Raw genomic sequence first — 16,617 nt, forward strand, 5'->3', positions numbered from 1 at the left:
AGAAAAGAGCAGAAAGGAAATAGACGGAAGATTCCCAGTGTTCAACTTCTTTCAGACGTTTTGGTGTTTGTGCCACAGTAAAGCAGTTGTGTGTATGTGAACACACACACACAGGAGTGCTGGCACAGAGCAAGAGAGATGACTGACTGTCAAGGCTCAGCTATAATTCTGAAATTGTAATTCAAAATGTTTGAGCGAAAAAATATTCGAATGCAGTCACATGAAGGGGAAGAGTGAGTTTAAGCTCCACACTGAAAATGAACCTTTAAAAACGAGCCAGCGCTTTCTGGTGCAAATGTCTCCCACATCTTAATTACCTCCTCACACACATACATACACACACCCTGGTGCCTTCAAAGGCAGCCGACACCATTTATCTGCCTGTAATAGAAAAAATAAATCAGCAGTTTTGCCCGTTCTCGGCAAACAGGGCTATGCACACGGGATTGAGGGGAAGTCGTGGAGCGCAGGATGTCTTCTGATCGAGATTCAAGCCACAGGCGCAATCTCATCCCGTGTCTTGGAGTGTCAGCGCGCCGTGGCTCGGTGTGACTGCAGCAATCATGCAGAATTAAATGGGAATACTCTGAAATAATGCCATATTTAATAATGCTTAATTAAAGGGGAAGGTGTAGGCAGCCATGAGGAAAGCACACACGCTCTCGCACGTCAGATGTCATCATTACTCATATATTCAAAATGTGTATTTGAATGAGGATTGGCAAGCGTGGGAATTGGTATTCAAAGAGAGGTGTCACCACCCCCTTATGTTTACATATAGACAAGAATGCAGCATCAAATCATACCACGAATAGGGTGCAATGCCCTTTAGAGTTTAGGATATACAGTATATGCATTTAAATCAGACGATAACAATGCATGTAAAAAAAAATATACAGAGCTAGAAAAGGAACGGTTTACGTGTACGCACTGCTGAAATTTGCCAGTTCAAAGTACTTTGAATTGTAAAAAAAATAAACTTGTAGTTGAATTAAAATGGAAGGAAATGAGAAGAGGTGGAAGTTTCAAGTGTACGCGCTGATTGAAATTGGCCTGCTGATTTAAGTATGAGCACGGAGCGGAGATAACGCAATGAGTGCTGAAAGGGCGCCGCAACGTCAGTCAAAGTGCAGGTGAATAATTGAGCTGTTAATGTCAGTCGAAGCGAAGTCTTGAAGGAGGTAGCGGCAGTTTAAAGGTGAAGCCTTGAGAGCTGAAAGGGTTGGAGGTGTCAGCCGAACTGTGAGCGTTGAGGGAAGTTGAACTGTAAGTGGTAAAAGCAGTTTAATTGTCATTAGAAGAGTGTAAAGCTTTCAGCACGGTGACCCATCTTTACTGAAACCTTTACAATGATTGTGTGACACCATTGTACAGCTTCAGACTGATTGGGTGTCTCTTCAACTTGTAACTTCAAACAGAGATGATATTTTAATTTTTTGTGATCACCGCTGTTAGTGTCACATGTGAAACAAAAAGTTAAGGATGACTAATTATTTTGAGCCAAACCACTAGAGGGTACCCCACTACCCCAACTAGAGGGGGTAAAGAGGATATGACACCACTGAAAGGTCGCCCTGAATAAAATGACTCTGTCTCTTGGTTTTGTCAGAACCATTTAGGAAAATCTAAGCAGCCTACACAAATAAAGAAAGAATACAACACACTGTGGGTCTAGTTGTTTTCATAAATTCCAATGCATAAATGTTAGATATTATGCTTTTAAATTGAAGATTTAGAAGAAACACAAAAGATCTCCAGAAATTAGACAGTAAGAGACAATTACTGGAGGCGCTTTAAGCTGAAATCATTCAGGAAATGTATTCTATTTGATGTATTGTGACACAATAATAATTATCATTTTTATCAGTTACATCGACCCTGAAAGAACTGAAAACAAAAGTATTTATATTCATGTATATTTTTAATAACAGTAATATGGTAGAATTAGATAAGCAAACGTTGCCGGTATAATAACTGTCAATTTACATACCACAGTATATAGCACCTTGAAACCAGTATACGGCTGCAAACCTAATTGTGACTAATGAAAAAATGCTTTGCAAACCCTGATATTCTTCTGCATGTTAGTGATAAAGTTTTGTCTCTCACCTGACAAGGTAACTCTTGAGCCCGCCACCGTATGTGATCACGAGCAGCTCGGCCGACCACTGGGCGCTGGCCGTGTACTCCAGGAAGATCAGGCCCGCCACCGCACAACTGAAATCTCCGGGAAAACTCACCGCCTGGATCAAGAGTGAGACAGAGAGATGAGAAAGAAGAGTCAGCGGTGGCGTGGAAGTGACTGATGTAAATGGAAGGGGAGATCAAAAGAAGTTGAGAAATATGTATAATTATCTATCAGTTTGTGCCCCCGCCAAGCTCTTACAAGGACAAACAACAAAGATACATCATCACAGCAGCATTTGTTAAAGAATATGAGATGACAGGAAAGAAGATTAAGAAAGGAAATGACGGGACGGGGAAGGCAGGGGACAAAAGATAAGAGGCAGAGACGGAAAGTGAGAGAGGTGGGGGAGGTAGGGAAGAAGAGCAAATTTAAATTTTTTTCATCCGTGCATACTTTCTGTCAAATTGACTTTTTTTCATCCTCTCCTCCAGAAATAGCAGCAAGTCACCAGTGTGTGCACTTAACAGTGACAAACAAGGGAAACAGTAGAGCAGAGCGGGGGGGCGGATGGTGTAAGTGTGCAGACACACATCCTGTGGATACATAACAAAGTAGAGTTGCACTAAAGGAATGAAGATCACTGCTGAGAGTGGCTGGGGAGTGTCTACGCTCATAGTCTCTGACAGGGCGGGCGGAGGAACGGAAGGAATGATGGCTAGAAATGGGGGAGTGATTATATGTAGCACACAGAGGGCATTAAAGTGAGGGGAAGAAACGGCAGATGGACTTGAAATGGCAGCACGAGGAAACAGACATGCAAGGGATGAGGGAAATGCTGGAGGAAGAGACGGAAAGGAGGATCTAGGGAGCGTGTGAAAAATTGAAGAGAGGAGGTGGTGAGGACGGGGAAGAAAAGAATGGGACACTATGAGCGAGACGGGGAGAAGAAAGACTAGGAATGACAGAGAAAGAGAGCAGAGGGTGTCTGACATGGAGACGTTTTCTTCAAAAGGTGACAGGCAGTTCAAAGTGCCCAGTAAAATGTGTGGTGCGGTGAAACAGCAGAACATGGCTCAATCAGTCTCTGGAGCCAAGACTACGGATGTCTGAGTCCTCTGTTTCACTGCAAAGTTTTCAAATTCAGTCAAATCTGCTGTAACATATAATCATTTTGTCAGGATGAGGAACTGCATGTCACCCAACTTATAATCTGTCAGACAGAACAGAATCAGCCTGTATGGTGCTTTCCAACGATAAATGAAGGACAATGTAAACACAAACTCATATTAGATGCAACATATTGTGACCAAACCATCTAAGAAAAATTGTAGAGATAAAGCTGAAGAGCAGCCAAGTGCATGCTGGGTTTCCATATGTTGTCTCTAATCACTTATAATAAGCATCAATGCATGCACAAGAAAAAAATCGTCAAGTGGTTTTATGTAGTTTCGGGGAATTCATTTTAAGCAGAAGAGAAAGATTTTTTATGCCCGAACAACTAAATAAACAAACTATCTTCGTTTTCATGCCTGAATGAACTGGATAAATAAACTGACCTTAAAGGACAACACAATTTCATACTGTTTACTGTTTATAATTGGCGGACCCTGCCACCTTTCTAGCTTCAAACAGTGTTCTGGGGACCTTATTTTCCTCTGAGAACAGCTTGTTTATTCACTTTTGGAAAAAATAAACATTTCTGAGTCTGTATTATCACCTCACACATATTGTAAATATTAAAATTCTGAGTGCAAATTTCTTCACCAGAAAAGCATAAATCGAGACCCATTAAAGGAGTAGTTCACCAAACAATAATTCAGTCATTGTCTACTCATCCTCATGCGGATGGAAAGTCAGGTAAAGTTGCGTAGTCCACAAAACATTTCTGGAGCTTCGCAGCAAAACAGCGTTGAAGCATTGTCCTAAACAACTGAAGCAGATATGGACTTGAAAAAAGATAGCTGTATGGACCCATTTTATGTTTCTTTTCAGTAGTCCCCATCTACTTCAGTTGTTTAGGAGAATGCTGCATCACTGCTTTGCTGTGAAGCTTATGGGGATTACCAAACTCCACACGACTTTCCAATCGGCACGGGGGAAAGTAGATAATGACAGATTTTTTATTTCTAGGGGAACTGTTCCTTTAAGGGGGTAAGGGGTTGTTTGATGACGTCAAAGAGGGCAGACTTGGCGTGGTTACCGGGGGGATGACAAAGAGTTCGCTTCCCATGAGGTCGAAAAGCCGCACGGTGCCAGTGCTGTCGGCGTAGGCCAGCAGGGCGCAGTCGTGGCTCCATGCCACCTTTCGCCACTGCGGGTTCGGGTCCTTTGGCACTGCGGCAGATGAGAAAAAACAACAAAGGACTTGAAAACTTATACAAACACAGAAAGAGTTAAGGATTTCTTATCAAGTCAGATGTAGAAAACTCTCAGCAAATAATCCGCGGTGTTCTGTGGTGTGCCCGTGATGAATACAGATGGGAGAAGAAGGATAGAGCTAATGCCATACATCAACACAGTGTGTCTAAGGACCAATCCAATTCATCTATGAAGGATAGCTGGACTAATACATCTCAATAATTGTCCCTCAAAGACGCGGTCACATGCACGATGAGAGGAAGGGGGAGTCAGTAAAATGAGAGGCACGAGAGAGGAAGGGGGGGGAGGGGGGGAAGGAGATCATAAATCCAGCGTTTATTGAAGTATAGGCTACTGTTTTACCAATCTGCTGGCTCAGCAGTGCTGTGAGTGTAACCATATCGCTGTTATAAAGCACATCCCTGCCTGCTGGCACTTTCTCAAGGCTTCGCTGTCACGCTTTCCTCTGATAGAGGAGCTGGGGCACTCTGGCAGGCCTCTGTTCCCGAATCTGCTCTGAATACCTGATTACCCTATGACACATTTAACAGTATGCGGGATAAACGGGGTACAAACATGTGCACGATCTCTGTGCATTGGTTACAAGACAGCTGAGCGGAATATTTAAGTGCAATTAGATACAACCTTTAGCACAGACTCAGATTCCTGCACCAGAGAACAGTGTGAAACACAATATGCCACCACGGGTGCTGTGTCTGCTAAGCAATAAAGTTATGAAAAGGAAGTTATGTTTTTGTTGATATCACATAACAGCGCTATTGGCGTTTATTGTATTGAATTTCTTGGCTGAGGAACGGTGCGGCAACCCCTGGTGGGCAATACTGCAAACGAATGGAGGCGTCGGATATTGTATGACTAGAATTTTAAATGAAGAACTGAGGGAGGATGTGGGAGGCGAGACAGACAAAGCGAGGGAGAGAAAGGGAGGGAGAGGGAGAGAATGAGAATGAGAAACAATGAATCCAGCTCCCACTGAGAGAAATAATAGCTCCCCAAATTTTAAGGCCTAAGTATCAGAGAGCACCTCAGGAAGTAGGCGATTTAACGCACCTTAGAGACTCTCGGCTGAGGAGGAGCAGACAAGAACATGGAGCCATTACGAGAGCCATAGGTACCAAGCATCTCCTCTGTCCTGTTTTTGTTCTTTTTGCTTCCTATTTCAATCTTTTTCTTTCTATTTCACTCTCACATTGCCTCCCCTCCTATCTCTCGCACACCCATTATGAATTGTATACAGTATGTTGTTCTGGGGCTGAGAGGGCTCCATTTCCACATAGATGGCTTTTTTGGGGAGCTAGGAAATTGGATGCTACTGTCCTGATTTTTTTTTTTTTTCTTTTCTTTCTCCTCCCAGCGATGGCGGGGGCAGACGTTGGGGAGAATTACACCCCAACGACCCAATAGAAGCCTTCTATCTAAAGCCTCGCAGATGCATTTATCAGAGCTCAACACTTATGAATTATGTACGGGGGTGGGAGACGACTCCGCTGTAACGGGAGCAGACAGGGAGGGAGGGGAGGGGAGGGAGAGAAAGAGACATAGAGTGATACACAGGTGCAGATGCACCGACGCGTTCACGCACACGGGCAACAGAGGCAATGACGCACACACTCGCGCACATGCACGCTCCTCCATTAAAAGCAAATGCCATTGAAGGCAGGATCACAGCAAAATCCATTAGGACAAATCTCCGTGAAATGAAATGAAGTAAAAGTAAAATGAAAAGGAGAGACGAAATGGAATGAAAAGGAGGAGGGAGGCTGGGGTTTACACGGGCCCAGGGGCTACTGTTATCCACACTATGAACCATTAGAACAACGGCACCACAATGACGGCTAGCCAGAGCAGAACAAATATAGTGCGAGAGAGAGAGAGAGAGAGGAGGGGTGGGAAAGATGACGAAAATGAGAAAAAAAAAACTGAAGAATGAAAGGAGGCGAGAAGTGGAGATAACGCCACAACCCACACAAGTTTCACTCTGGGCTTTTATACTGAGCTTTGTTTTTTGGGATTTGTTTGGAGTGTGTGTCAAAGCAGGAAATGTGAAAAAAAAAAAAAGAATTCAGACAGAAAAATGCGCTTCTATTTTTTTCTTTAAAGTGATTCACTTAATATAGACTTTTCAAATGATTCTGATGGCTTTGGGTTTTTGATGGCAGAGATTTAAAACAAGCCTGGTGAAAGATGCTTTCAGCCAATTCATCAAGTGATGTGAGTCATTCTTGTCTTTTTTGATGCTTCAACTACACGGTGTCAAAAGTCACACATTCATGAATTCTACATCAAGTGTCTCTAAAATGGTACGGCTCTTTCAAACCTACTTTAATTGAATTATTTGGCATTTTTGTTACTTTAAAAACATCAAATCATTACCATTCAACCCATGATAGTTAACTTTTACACATCTGGCTGACATAGAGCAACATTTACTTACTCTCCTTTTAGCTCTGTTTTTGGTCTCCACCAACTCCAAAAAATGTGCCTCTTCAGCAGCTAAATGCTCTACTATTTTCACCAGGTAGTTGCTAACATTAGCGCGCTGCTGTTTGTGCTGGGCAGGTAGCGTACGGTGGGTTTATCACAGCTTTTTGCTGAAACAGGGATGACTGGTAAAAGTAAACCAAACAGTAAAGTTGTAACCCTTAAAAAAAAGAAAACAATTAGCTAAAAGACGCTTTTAAGGGTCAGTGACAAATAAGGGTTTGCATTATGAGCAATTCAAAAATGTTATAAAAAATTGTTTTAAAAGCTTGCATCAGGTTTGCTAAAATGTATATTTTGTATTTATGTTGGTTTCATGTAATTTGAAATAGCATTTGAACTATTTTTTACGAGGTAAGACTGATTGCCCCTGAAAATGTCAAGTGGTGTAACCACAACAAAAGGAGAAATATTAAATATTTCTTTCCACCTAGAGTGTATGCAAGTGTACTTATGAAAACAGTTACTTAATTTTAAAATATCACATGAAAATAGATTTTATTAGGATTATTTTAAATTAAAATTGTATGCGTTTTTGTAATATAGAGCAGGACAAATGCTGAAAACACTTTGTGTTTCCTAAATAATATTTGACAAATTATGTATAAACTGTTAAAAAATATGTTAATACATTGCAATAGAGGATTACATCTTATTCCACATGAATTTTCCTGTATATTATAATATTTTTATGAAAAATACTGGTTACACCATTTGACACAAACCAGTTACACCACCTGACTATGTTGCTTCTACAGTCAAAGGCCATTGTTTGCTGAAGAAACTGGCACTAAAAATCAAGCATGACAGTGAACAAGGTCAACTGAACTTTATTTTATTATTTTCAATGAAGAAAAAACTGGTCTCAGGGCAGAAGTTGTGTCTTTCTGTTTTAGGGCAAGATAGTTGGACAAAAGGGAGTCAACTGTCTCCTCTGGTCTCAGGGCAGAAGTTGTTTTGTAGGATTTTCCTCATGGCTGTTTAGTCTCATCTGGTCCCAGGGCAGAGACCATTGTTTCCCACAATTTTGTCTGAGGGCAGGTGAATCTCTCCTGGTCTCAGGGAAGAAGTCGTATTTTTCTGTTTTAAGGCAACGTAGTTGGACAAAAGGGAGTCAACTGTCTCCTCTGGTCTCAGGGCAGAAGTTGTCTGAGGGCAGGTGAATCTCTCCTGGTCTCAGGGCAGAAGTTGTCTGAGGGCAGGTGAATCTCTCCTGGTTTCAGGGCAGAAGTTGTCTGAGGGCAGGTGAATCTCTCCTGGTCTCAGGGCAGAAGTTGTCTGAGGGCAGGTGAATCTCTCCTGGTCTCAGGGCAGAAGTTGTCTGAGGGCAGGTGAATCTCTCCTGGTCTCAGGGCAGAAGTTGTCTGAGGGCAGGTGAATCTCTCCTGGTCTCAGGGCAGAAGTTGTCTGAGGGCAGGTGAATCCCTCCTGGTCTCAGGGCAGAAGTCGTATTTCTGTTTCTGTTTTAAGGCAATGTAGTTGGACAAAAGGGAGTCAACTGTCTCCTCTGGTCTCAGGACAGAAGTTGTTTTGTAGGATTTTCCTCATGGCTGTTTAGTCTCATCTGGTCTCAGGGCAGAGACCATTGTTTCCCACAATTTTGTCTGAGGGCAGGTGAATCCCTCCTGGTCTCAGGGCAGAAGTCGTATTTTTCTGTTTTAAGGCAACGTAGTTGGACAAAAGGGAGTCAACTGTCTCCTCTGGTCTCAGGGCAGAAGTTGTCTGAGGGCAGGTGAATCTCTCCTGGTCTCAGGGCAGAAGTCGTATTTTTCTGTTTTAAGGCAACGTAGTTGGACAAAAGGGAGTCAACTGTCTCCTCTGGTCTCAGGGCAGAAGTTGTCTGAGGGCAGGTGAATCTCTCCTGGTCTCAGGGCAGAAGTTGTCTGAGGGCAGGTGAATCTCTCCTGGTCTCAGGGCAGAAGTTGTCTGAGGGCAGGTGAATCCCTCCTGGTCTCAGGGCAGAAGTCGTATTTCTGTTTCTGTTTTAAGGCAACATAGTTGGACAAAAGGGAGTCAACTGTCTCCTCTGGTCTCAGGGCAGAAGTTGTTTTGTAGGATTTTCCTCATGGCTGTTTAGTCTCATCTGGTCTCAGGGCAGAGACCATTGTTTCCCACAATTTTGTCTGAGGGCAGGTGAATCCCTCCTGGTCTCAGGGCAGAAGTCGTATTTTTCTGTTTTAAGGCAACGTAGTTGGACAAAAGGGAGTCAACTGTCTCCTCTGGTCTCAGGGCAGAAGTTGTCTGAGGGCAGGTGAATCTCTCCTGGTCTCAGGGCAGAAGTCGTATTTTTCTGTTTTAAGGCAACGTAGTTGGACAAAAGGGAGTCAACTGTCTCCTCTGGTCTCAGGGCAGAAGTTGTCTGAGGGCAGGTGAATCTCTCCTGGTCTCAGGGCAGAAGTTGTCTGAGGGCAGGTGAATCTCTCCTGGTCTCAGGGCAGAAGTTGTCTGAGGGCAGGTGAATCCCTCCTGGTCTCAGGGCAGAAGTCGTATTTCTGTTTCTGTTTTAAGGCAACATAGTTGGACAAAAGGGAGTCAACTGTCTCCTCTGGTCTCAGGGCAGAAGTTGTTTTGTAGGATTTTCCTCATGGCTGTTTAGTCTCATCTGGTCTCAGGGCAGAGACCATTGTTTCCCACAATTTTGTCTGAGGGCAGGTGAATCCCTCCTGGTCTCAGGGCAGAAGTCGTATTTTTCTGTTTTAAGGCAACGTAGTTGGACAAAAGGGAGTCAACTGTCTCCTCTGGTCTCAGGGCAGAAGTTGTCTGAGGGCAGGTGAATCTCTCCTGGTCTCAGGGCAGAAGTTGTCTGAGGGCAGGTGAATCCCTCCTGGTCTCAGGGCAGAAGTTGTCTGAGGGCAGGTGAATCTCTCCTGGTCTCAGGGCAGAAGTTGTCTGAGGGCAGATGAATCCCTCCTGGTCTCAGGGCAGAAGTCATATTTCTGTTTCTGTTTTAAGGCAACGTAGTTGGACAAAAGGGAGTCAACTGTCTCCTCTGGTCTCAGGGCAGAAGTTGTTTTGTAGGATTTTCCTCATGGCTGTTTAGTCTCATCTGGTCTCAGGGCAGAGACCATTGTTTCCCACAATTTTGTCTGAGGGCAGGTGAATCCCTCCTGGTCTCAGGGCAGAAGTCGTATTTTTCTGTTTTAAGGCAACGTAGTTGGACAAAAGGGAGTCAACTGTCTCCTCTGGTCTCAGGGCAGAAGTTGATATTTTCCGTGGGTTCATCACTACACATACCCTCTTTTACGTTACACATATCAAGTGGATCAGTTGCTAATGTAGATATTTTGATAGGTGCCGCTTTAAGTAAAAGAACTGCATCAATAAGGAAGATTTCAATATGTTATTTTTAAACATCTAAGTGTTTTAACTTTGTCCTGTATCAATCAAAAAACTTCTCAACTTGAAGAAAAGTTGAGACTCAACCCATAAAACAATCTAAACCAGCACAGCAGGACATTTTAATAACTTACCAAACAATTGAGGCTTTTTTATTTATTTTTTATCAGCCACTACAAGGCTCAGCTTAATGAGTGGCAGTGAAGGAGGTGAGGGTGATTATCTGTGTTGCTGTTTACAATCTCTCTCGCACATTCCAATTAGCCACCATGGTCGATATTTCTCTTTGAAACAAACTCAAAGCACATGTGTTCAAACAACTATAGATACTGTAGATTGAGACTACAAGTTAATCAGCATCCCCACAGAGACCAAAGACAAACCTCAGCTGTGTCCGGAACGTTTAGTCACTACCTCCCTAAAGAAAAGACGCTTATTAGTTTCCTCTACTTAGTGAATGAGTGAATTTTAGACACTTCATGATCATTTTGTATTGTGACTGACAGGTGCAGTGTCGCATGACTCATCTATAAAATGTGACATATTGTATTGTGGTTTTTGACACAGTTCATTGCACTCGACATCACATTGATCATGTCATATGCGAAGCTGCAATGATTATTCAGTTATCTGATTAGTTACCAACTATTCAATGGATCGCCAACTATTTTGATAATCGATCAATCCGTTTTCTTTAAAGACAACATTTGAGGACATCGTCTTGGGTTTTTGAAACACTGCTCGACGTTGTTCACCATTTTCGGACATTTTATAGACCAAACAACTAATCGAAATAATGGACAGATTAATCGACAATAACAATAATCGCTAGTTGCTGACCTAGTTATGTGTGATTTTGCCCACATTTGCCGTATTGTACTATTAATTATGATAATAATTTCAGCCATATTAAACACCTCCTGTCTTCTATTTTACTCTCACACACAACTGCTCAAACTTCAATGTACAATACAAGGACACAAACACTATAACTCTCCTATATCAACATGAAGGGCTTAAGGTACACTCACATTACACTGACTACAGCACACAGCAGTTACCAGTACATTCATAAAGCAAATGGGGTGCTTAGTGAGGTGAGCTATGGTGATTTAAAGCCATTTACAGTGAACTCCAGTAAGTGATTGATAAAAACAGAGAGACGGGGTCTTACCCTGGCACTTCCCAATGACTGAGCCGAAGTCATCTCTCACAGACCTGAGGGAGCAAACACACACATACACACAGACAGGATGAGAGGAGTACACACCCAAACCTTACATGACCTGGCGTAAGGTGGGTTATAGCAGCTGGTGAAGTAGCTCAATGGATCAAGCAGAAAAGGCCTTGAGAGTAGGCAGTGTTTAGACAGACTCTTAACAGAGCTCAATGGATAAGGCCTTGAGCTGACTTAACACCCACTCACACCAACTAATGCCATGAAACAAGGCTATAAAACACTTTGTGATTAAACAACAGCGGTGTGAACAAACGACACGGGGGAAACCCGCAGTATGAGACCCCAGAATTCAATTTAAACAACAGAAACATACCGTGTTTTACATATCGATATGTGCATGGAAATGATTCCCAATTACTCAAAAGGTCAACAAAGAAACAGCCTTTGGAATTTGCCTCTTGTTAGCTTCTGGAGAGCAAGACATATCTGTATACCTGGTCCACTGCGATTGATTTTCATTTCAATTTTGCTCCATTTAAAAACATTACGTTGTGTCAATAGGGCGCGTTGCTGAGCGAGTGCATTTTCCCTGTGTAAGGGGGAAATTGGATGGCGTCTGAAAATAATTACAACCACTGAAAATGAGCACAAACACACTTGTGTGTGTGTGTGTGTGTGTGTGTGTGTGTGTGTGTGTGTGTGTATATGTATGCTTTGGTCTCTTTCTCCATCCCTCTCACACAGACGCACAAACAGATGAAAACATTTAGGGAGCCGTGGCGTGGAGTTAATTTTATGTAGCCTGAAGTATCCAATAGGTGCCACAAAAGGTATGTTAAATTGACTCCCATATTCTTTACTACGTCTGATTGCATTATTACTGATTGTATTGATGCTTGAAGAAAAACTCTTAATTCTTTCATGCACAAGCCCAGGCTGCAGCTCTTTTTTTTAAAAAAGGGCAACGTGATGAATCACCCCATTAATTAAAAGGCTCTCTATCACTCGCACACACACACACAGACAGAGTGCTTCAAACAGTGGGATGGAGTTCAATAATTACCTAATCTCCACACACTGGTCCTGAACCACTGCCAGCAGTTTGCCATTACTGAGGAGAAAACAAGAGAACGGTCAGGAGTGAACAGGATAAAAAGAGAGAACTGAGAGAGAAAGTGTGCAGAAGGTGAGAGGAGTAAAGTGGGGGAAAGAAGTGAACAAATGTCATCACGACTGATATTTTAAAAAAGCGGGAGATGAAATAAAGCGGCAAGATGAGACACATTTACCGGTGGCGATTTTGTGTGTGGAGCAGGTGGTTTGAAAAGAGATAAAGGCTGGAATAAGAGCCAACGTTGGAAGGCTTTAAGAGAGGAGAAACAATAATAATTGGGGGCATTAAAAAGAGCAAAGATAGCTTCAGAGGGTATGGAACGTGGAAGAAAGATTTAAGGGCAGACAGAAACGAAATGGAAGGATCAAACACATCAGACTAATGGACATCCGCAGCATCATTTGACCGCGCTTAACACTGTCTTACATGGTCGAATCGATAGCCAATTAAAAAACGCCTTTCTACTTGGTTCGTCTCTTATAATGAGTACAATTAAATGATTGGTCAGGGGATAGACAGAAAAAGGAAGAGAAAATAAGAAGAGGGCATGGCTTAGTGCATGTCAGCAACAAAGTAGGCCATATTCACGTATTGATCACAAAGAGAGTGTGTGTGTTGTTGTGTGTGAGTGTGTGTTTGTGCTGCACCTTGCAAGCACCAGCTGCCAGTTGATCTGCTTGTTCGCCTGGCGGACGAGACCGAGAGGCAGAGACGAGCTGGAGGGGCTGACGGTTCCAAAATCAAACAAACAAAACGAGCAAAAAAATTGAAGAACAGATTAAAAACGTTAATAACTGTTACACAGGGGCAGCAGAAGGGGAGTCCTTCTAAATGGGGCTAAAAGCAAAGATTTTCGTCTTTAGAGCTGCTGAAAGCAACTTTTACTGAGTGACAGAGAACTCCAGAGAAAAGATAAGCAGCAGGGTTGATCCTGTTACTGCCGATGACATCATACTTATTCACGATGTCCACAGTCAGTGGTTGACAGGTGACAGGTCGACACACCGAGTGTGAATTAAAATGTCATCAGTACAGAGGATTTAAACAACAACTGGATTTGATTTGATTGAAAAAATGTAAATGTAATCAAATTAAACATTCATTTAAATGAAAGAGTAAATTAAATTAAGATACACAAAAAACTTTAAATTAAACACAATTAAATAAAACATCAAATTCAATATATAACATTACTCATTCAAATAAGTTTGATTTAAATAAGTGTTATTTGTTTAAAAAACAAATAAAATAAAAACTAAAAATTAAACAAAAGGTATATTTAATTTAATTAAATCGAATGTTTAATAAAATTTAAATAAAATGTAAATCAAATTATATTAAATGTGATCTAAATTATGTAACTTCAAAATTGAAATGAAACAAAAAATTCTATTCAATTCAGTCCAAATTAAACTAAATTCTATCCTTTTTTAATTAAATTAGATCTGAAGAGCACATTTTGGGAACTGCCCTCTCCGTGTTACTGTACTGTTTCAATCTGTTTTTAAAAGCTCACTATCATTATATTTTTGTGTTGCACTACTCTCTTGTCTGGGCTTCAACAAGTGCCGGAAGCTTCTGTTCTCCCGCCTTCAACAAATATCACAGCATGTGGAGGGCAGCCTGCCCACACTGTTTGGTAAAATTCGATAAAACTCCTGATCCTTCCCCATCCACATAAAGAGAAGGAGGGCTGAGAGGCTGCTAGAGGACTTCTTAAATATTTAACGGGGTTATTGATGGTGCCAGCTAACCACCTGCTGAGAGGATAAGCAGGCCTTTGTAGGAGGGTATTACAGAACCTTCTGCAGGCCACATCGAGTCATCTGTTAACACGTTCCAATAGATACTGTGCAGTGAAAGCAGGGTGAACGAGGTCAGTATTTTTTTGCAAAAAAAACAACCTATGCACCTTAAATACAGGATTGTGTCTAAAACACTTTTTTGCATAAGATTTCAGGAGGTGCAGATCAACCAAGCATGGTAGGGTCTCTGTCAAAGTGTAGTGTACACACATCTGTTGCAAAAAGATAAACTAATCTGAGTTAGGGGGGGGAGCTGTGAAATGCTGTGTGCCATAGGTCTTTTCACACTGCATACAATTTGCCCAGGGCTATCCTAAGCTTTGGGCTAAGAGTAGACCCAGGGCTATATGATTCACACTGCATTTCTACTAGCCCTGAGTTAAATGTCAATTAAATGTTAACATTGTAGAATGCTGCATGGCTCCATTTAACATTGGCACTGCCACCTCATTGATTCAATGTTCAGGGGTGACCCTACAAACTCAGGGCGAGCCGAAAATCCGTAGGCTAAAGTCGGGTTAGCTCATTTTGAAATGTGACAGGATGGTGCCAGTGTGAACGCTTTCTTAGTCTAGGGTTAACAAATCTGAGGCTAACAAGGTTCCAGGAATGCTTTAGTTCCAGGGTAGGTGCAGTGTGAAATGCCCTTATTTGTTTAAGCTTTCATTGTCATGTGTTTTCAGTTACAACCTGTCCCACCATTTATCAAAATAAATTACATTAATATCCAAACTCCAGATTAAAATTAAAAGAGTATGTTTGTTTTCAATCTAATGACTGAACTAGCAAATGTGGCTTTAATTGGATTTAACAAGGTTCACGTTCAGTGTTTGTGCTGCTGTAATATATTCAGTTCGACTCAGCACTATTTCCTTGAACACGCATTAAATCATACTGATTTTTAACTAACAAGCCATAAAAGAGTGTCAGGACAGACTTTTCAATTCTTAAGATCCAGATATGTTTGAAGTTGTTTTGCAGAACAGTAGTGCTGGTCCTTAGATAGGATTTTCTTAGTCAGCGCCTGAGATATGCATTCTCTCCCTTCTGTATTTATAAATGAACAGATTTAAACATTAGCTTGTCAGAATATAGTGGAGTATGCGTGTCAAACATGTGTTAAGCCACACACCTCTTAATTCTGTGTGGCATATTAGGGCATACAGCCCTGACCTGTCAGCATAATAATGATAAACTTACCTGTACCACAAGTAGTGCAAGATTAAGCGAAATGGCCCTGTGAGGAAAAAATGGGAACAGCGTTATTATGTCATAGTTTATTTATCATTGCAGAAAAGGTCTCGTGTCACTTTCTAAATTAATATCAGAAACTAAAGTTGATATGGGAGCATTGTTTCTGAAGTTGGAGTGGATTTAGGGTCATGCTCAATCACATACTGGACCTGGAAATGAGTGAAATAACAGAACTTACCAGTCACTGCTTTTGCAATAAGTGATGTGTTGTGCTCCTTGTTGCCTCGCAGCTACAAATTCAAGAGAGTTACAGGTGAGCTTATCATTCACTTCATTCCTTCAACAAGCAAAATTGTGTCGAGGTCATGACTTATTATTTCCTGACATTGAACTTAAAATGACAGTGTAATGGATAAGCTTGTCCCCTGTTGCTAGAGTAACTTAATTAATGTATGGCAGCACCAGTCTAGCAGCCACATACTTCTGGGCTAGCTAGCTAATTGGAGCAAAATATGGATGCAGGCTTATAAATTGAACTTAACTGCCCATTGCACGAATGACTGTGATGAAAAATGAAAACTACACTATGTGCCGACATGATAATATGCGAGTGTGGCCAGCAATGAAACGTATGTATGTGCTACGTGGCTTTGAGCGGCAGAACCCATGCAACTGATTAGAGATGACTTTCCGGGGGCATTTTTTCAAATTAAAGTTCAACAAAAGACCCACACACTGCACTGAAAGCGAACATAAATGCGAGTCCGACTAACCTGAGTGTCCGTCTCTGGCGGCCATTCAGTAATGACAAGTAAATCGTATAAAATGTTTTCATCTTCGCCTTCAATCAGACTTTCTTCAGCCATGTTTACTTGGAGCAGCTGTCAAAAGTCTACGGCGAGAGACACAGGACAAAATATCTTACGTAACCGCGTTTGAAGACCGTAGCTAACCGCTCAAGTAAAGCATTTCCGTGGCTTAACTATGAACACTAAACCAT

At 41.8% G+C, this 16,617-nt stretch overlaps 1 protein-coding gene across 2 annotated transcripts in view; it reads right to left on the reverse strand.

Annotated features, from left to right (window-relative positions):
- Nucleotides 1-16,483, reverse strand: part of nbas (NBAS subunit of NRZ tethering complex) — a 167,545-nt gene extending 151,062 nt beyond the window's left edge. For both annotated transcript variants that reach the window (XM_073492728.1, XM_073492727.1), the window contains exons 1-8: nucleotides 16,391-16,483; nucleotides 15,856-15,907; nucleotides 15,624-15,660; nucleotides 13,266-13,343; nucleotides 12,568-12,615; nucleotides 11,499-11,542; nucleotides 4,329-4,462; nucleotides 2,110-2,243 (exon numbers count right to left, since the gene is read on the reverse strand). In XM_073492728.1, coding sequence (XP_073348829.1) covers nucleotides 2,110-2,243; nucleotides 4,329-4,462; nucleotides 11,499-11,542; nucleotides 12,568-12,615; nucleotides 13,266-13,343; nucleotides 15,624-15,660; nucleotides 15,856-15,907; nucleotides 16,391-16,483 — 620 coding nt within the window. The remainder of the gene's footprint in view (nucleotides 1-2,109; nucleotides 2,244-4,328; nucleotides 4,463-11,498; nucleotides 11,543-12,567; nucleotides 12,616-13,265; nucleotides 13,344-15,623; nucleotides 15,661-15,855; nucleotides 15,908-16,390) is intronic.
- Between the last annotated feature and the right edge of the window lie 134 nt (nucleotides 16,484-16,617).

Source organism: Pagrus major, chromosome 22, assembly GCF_040436345.1.
Source record: "Pagrus major chromosome 22, Pma_NU_1.0".
NCBI lineage: Eukaryota > Metazoa > Chordata > Actinopteri > Spariformes > Sparidae > Pagrus > Pagrus major.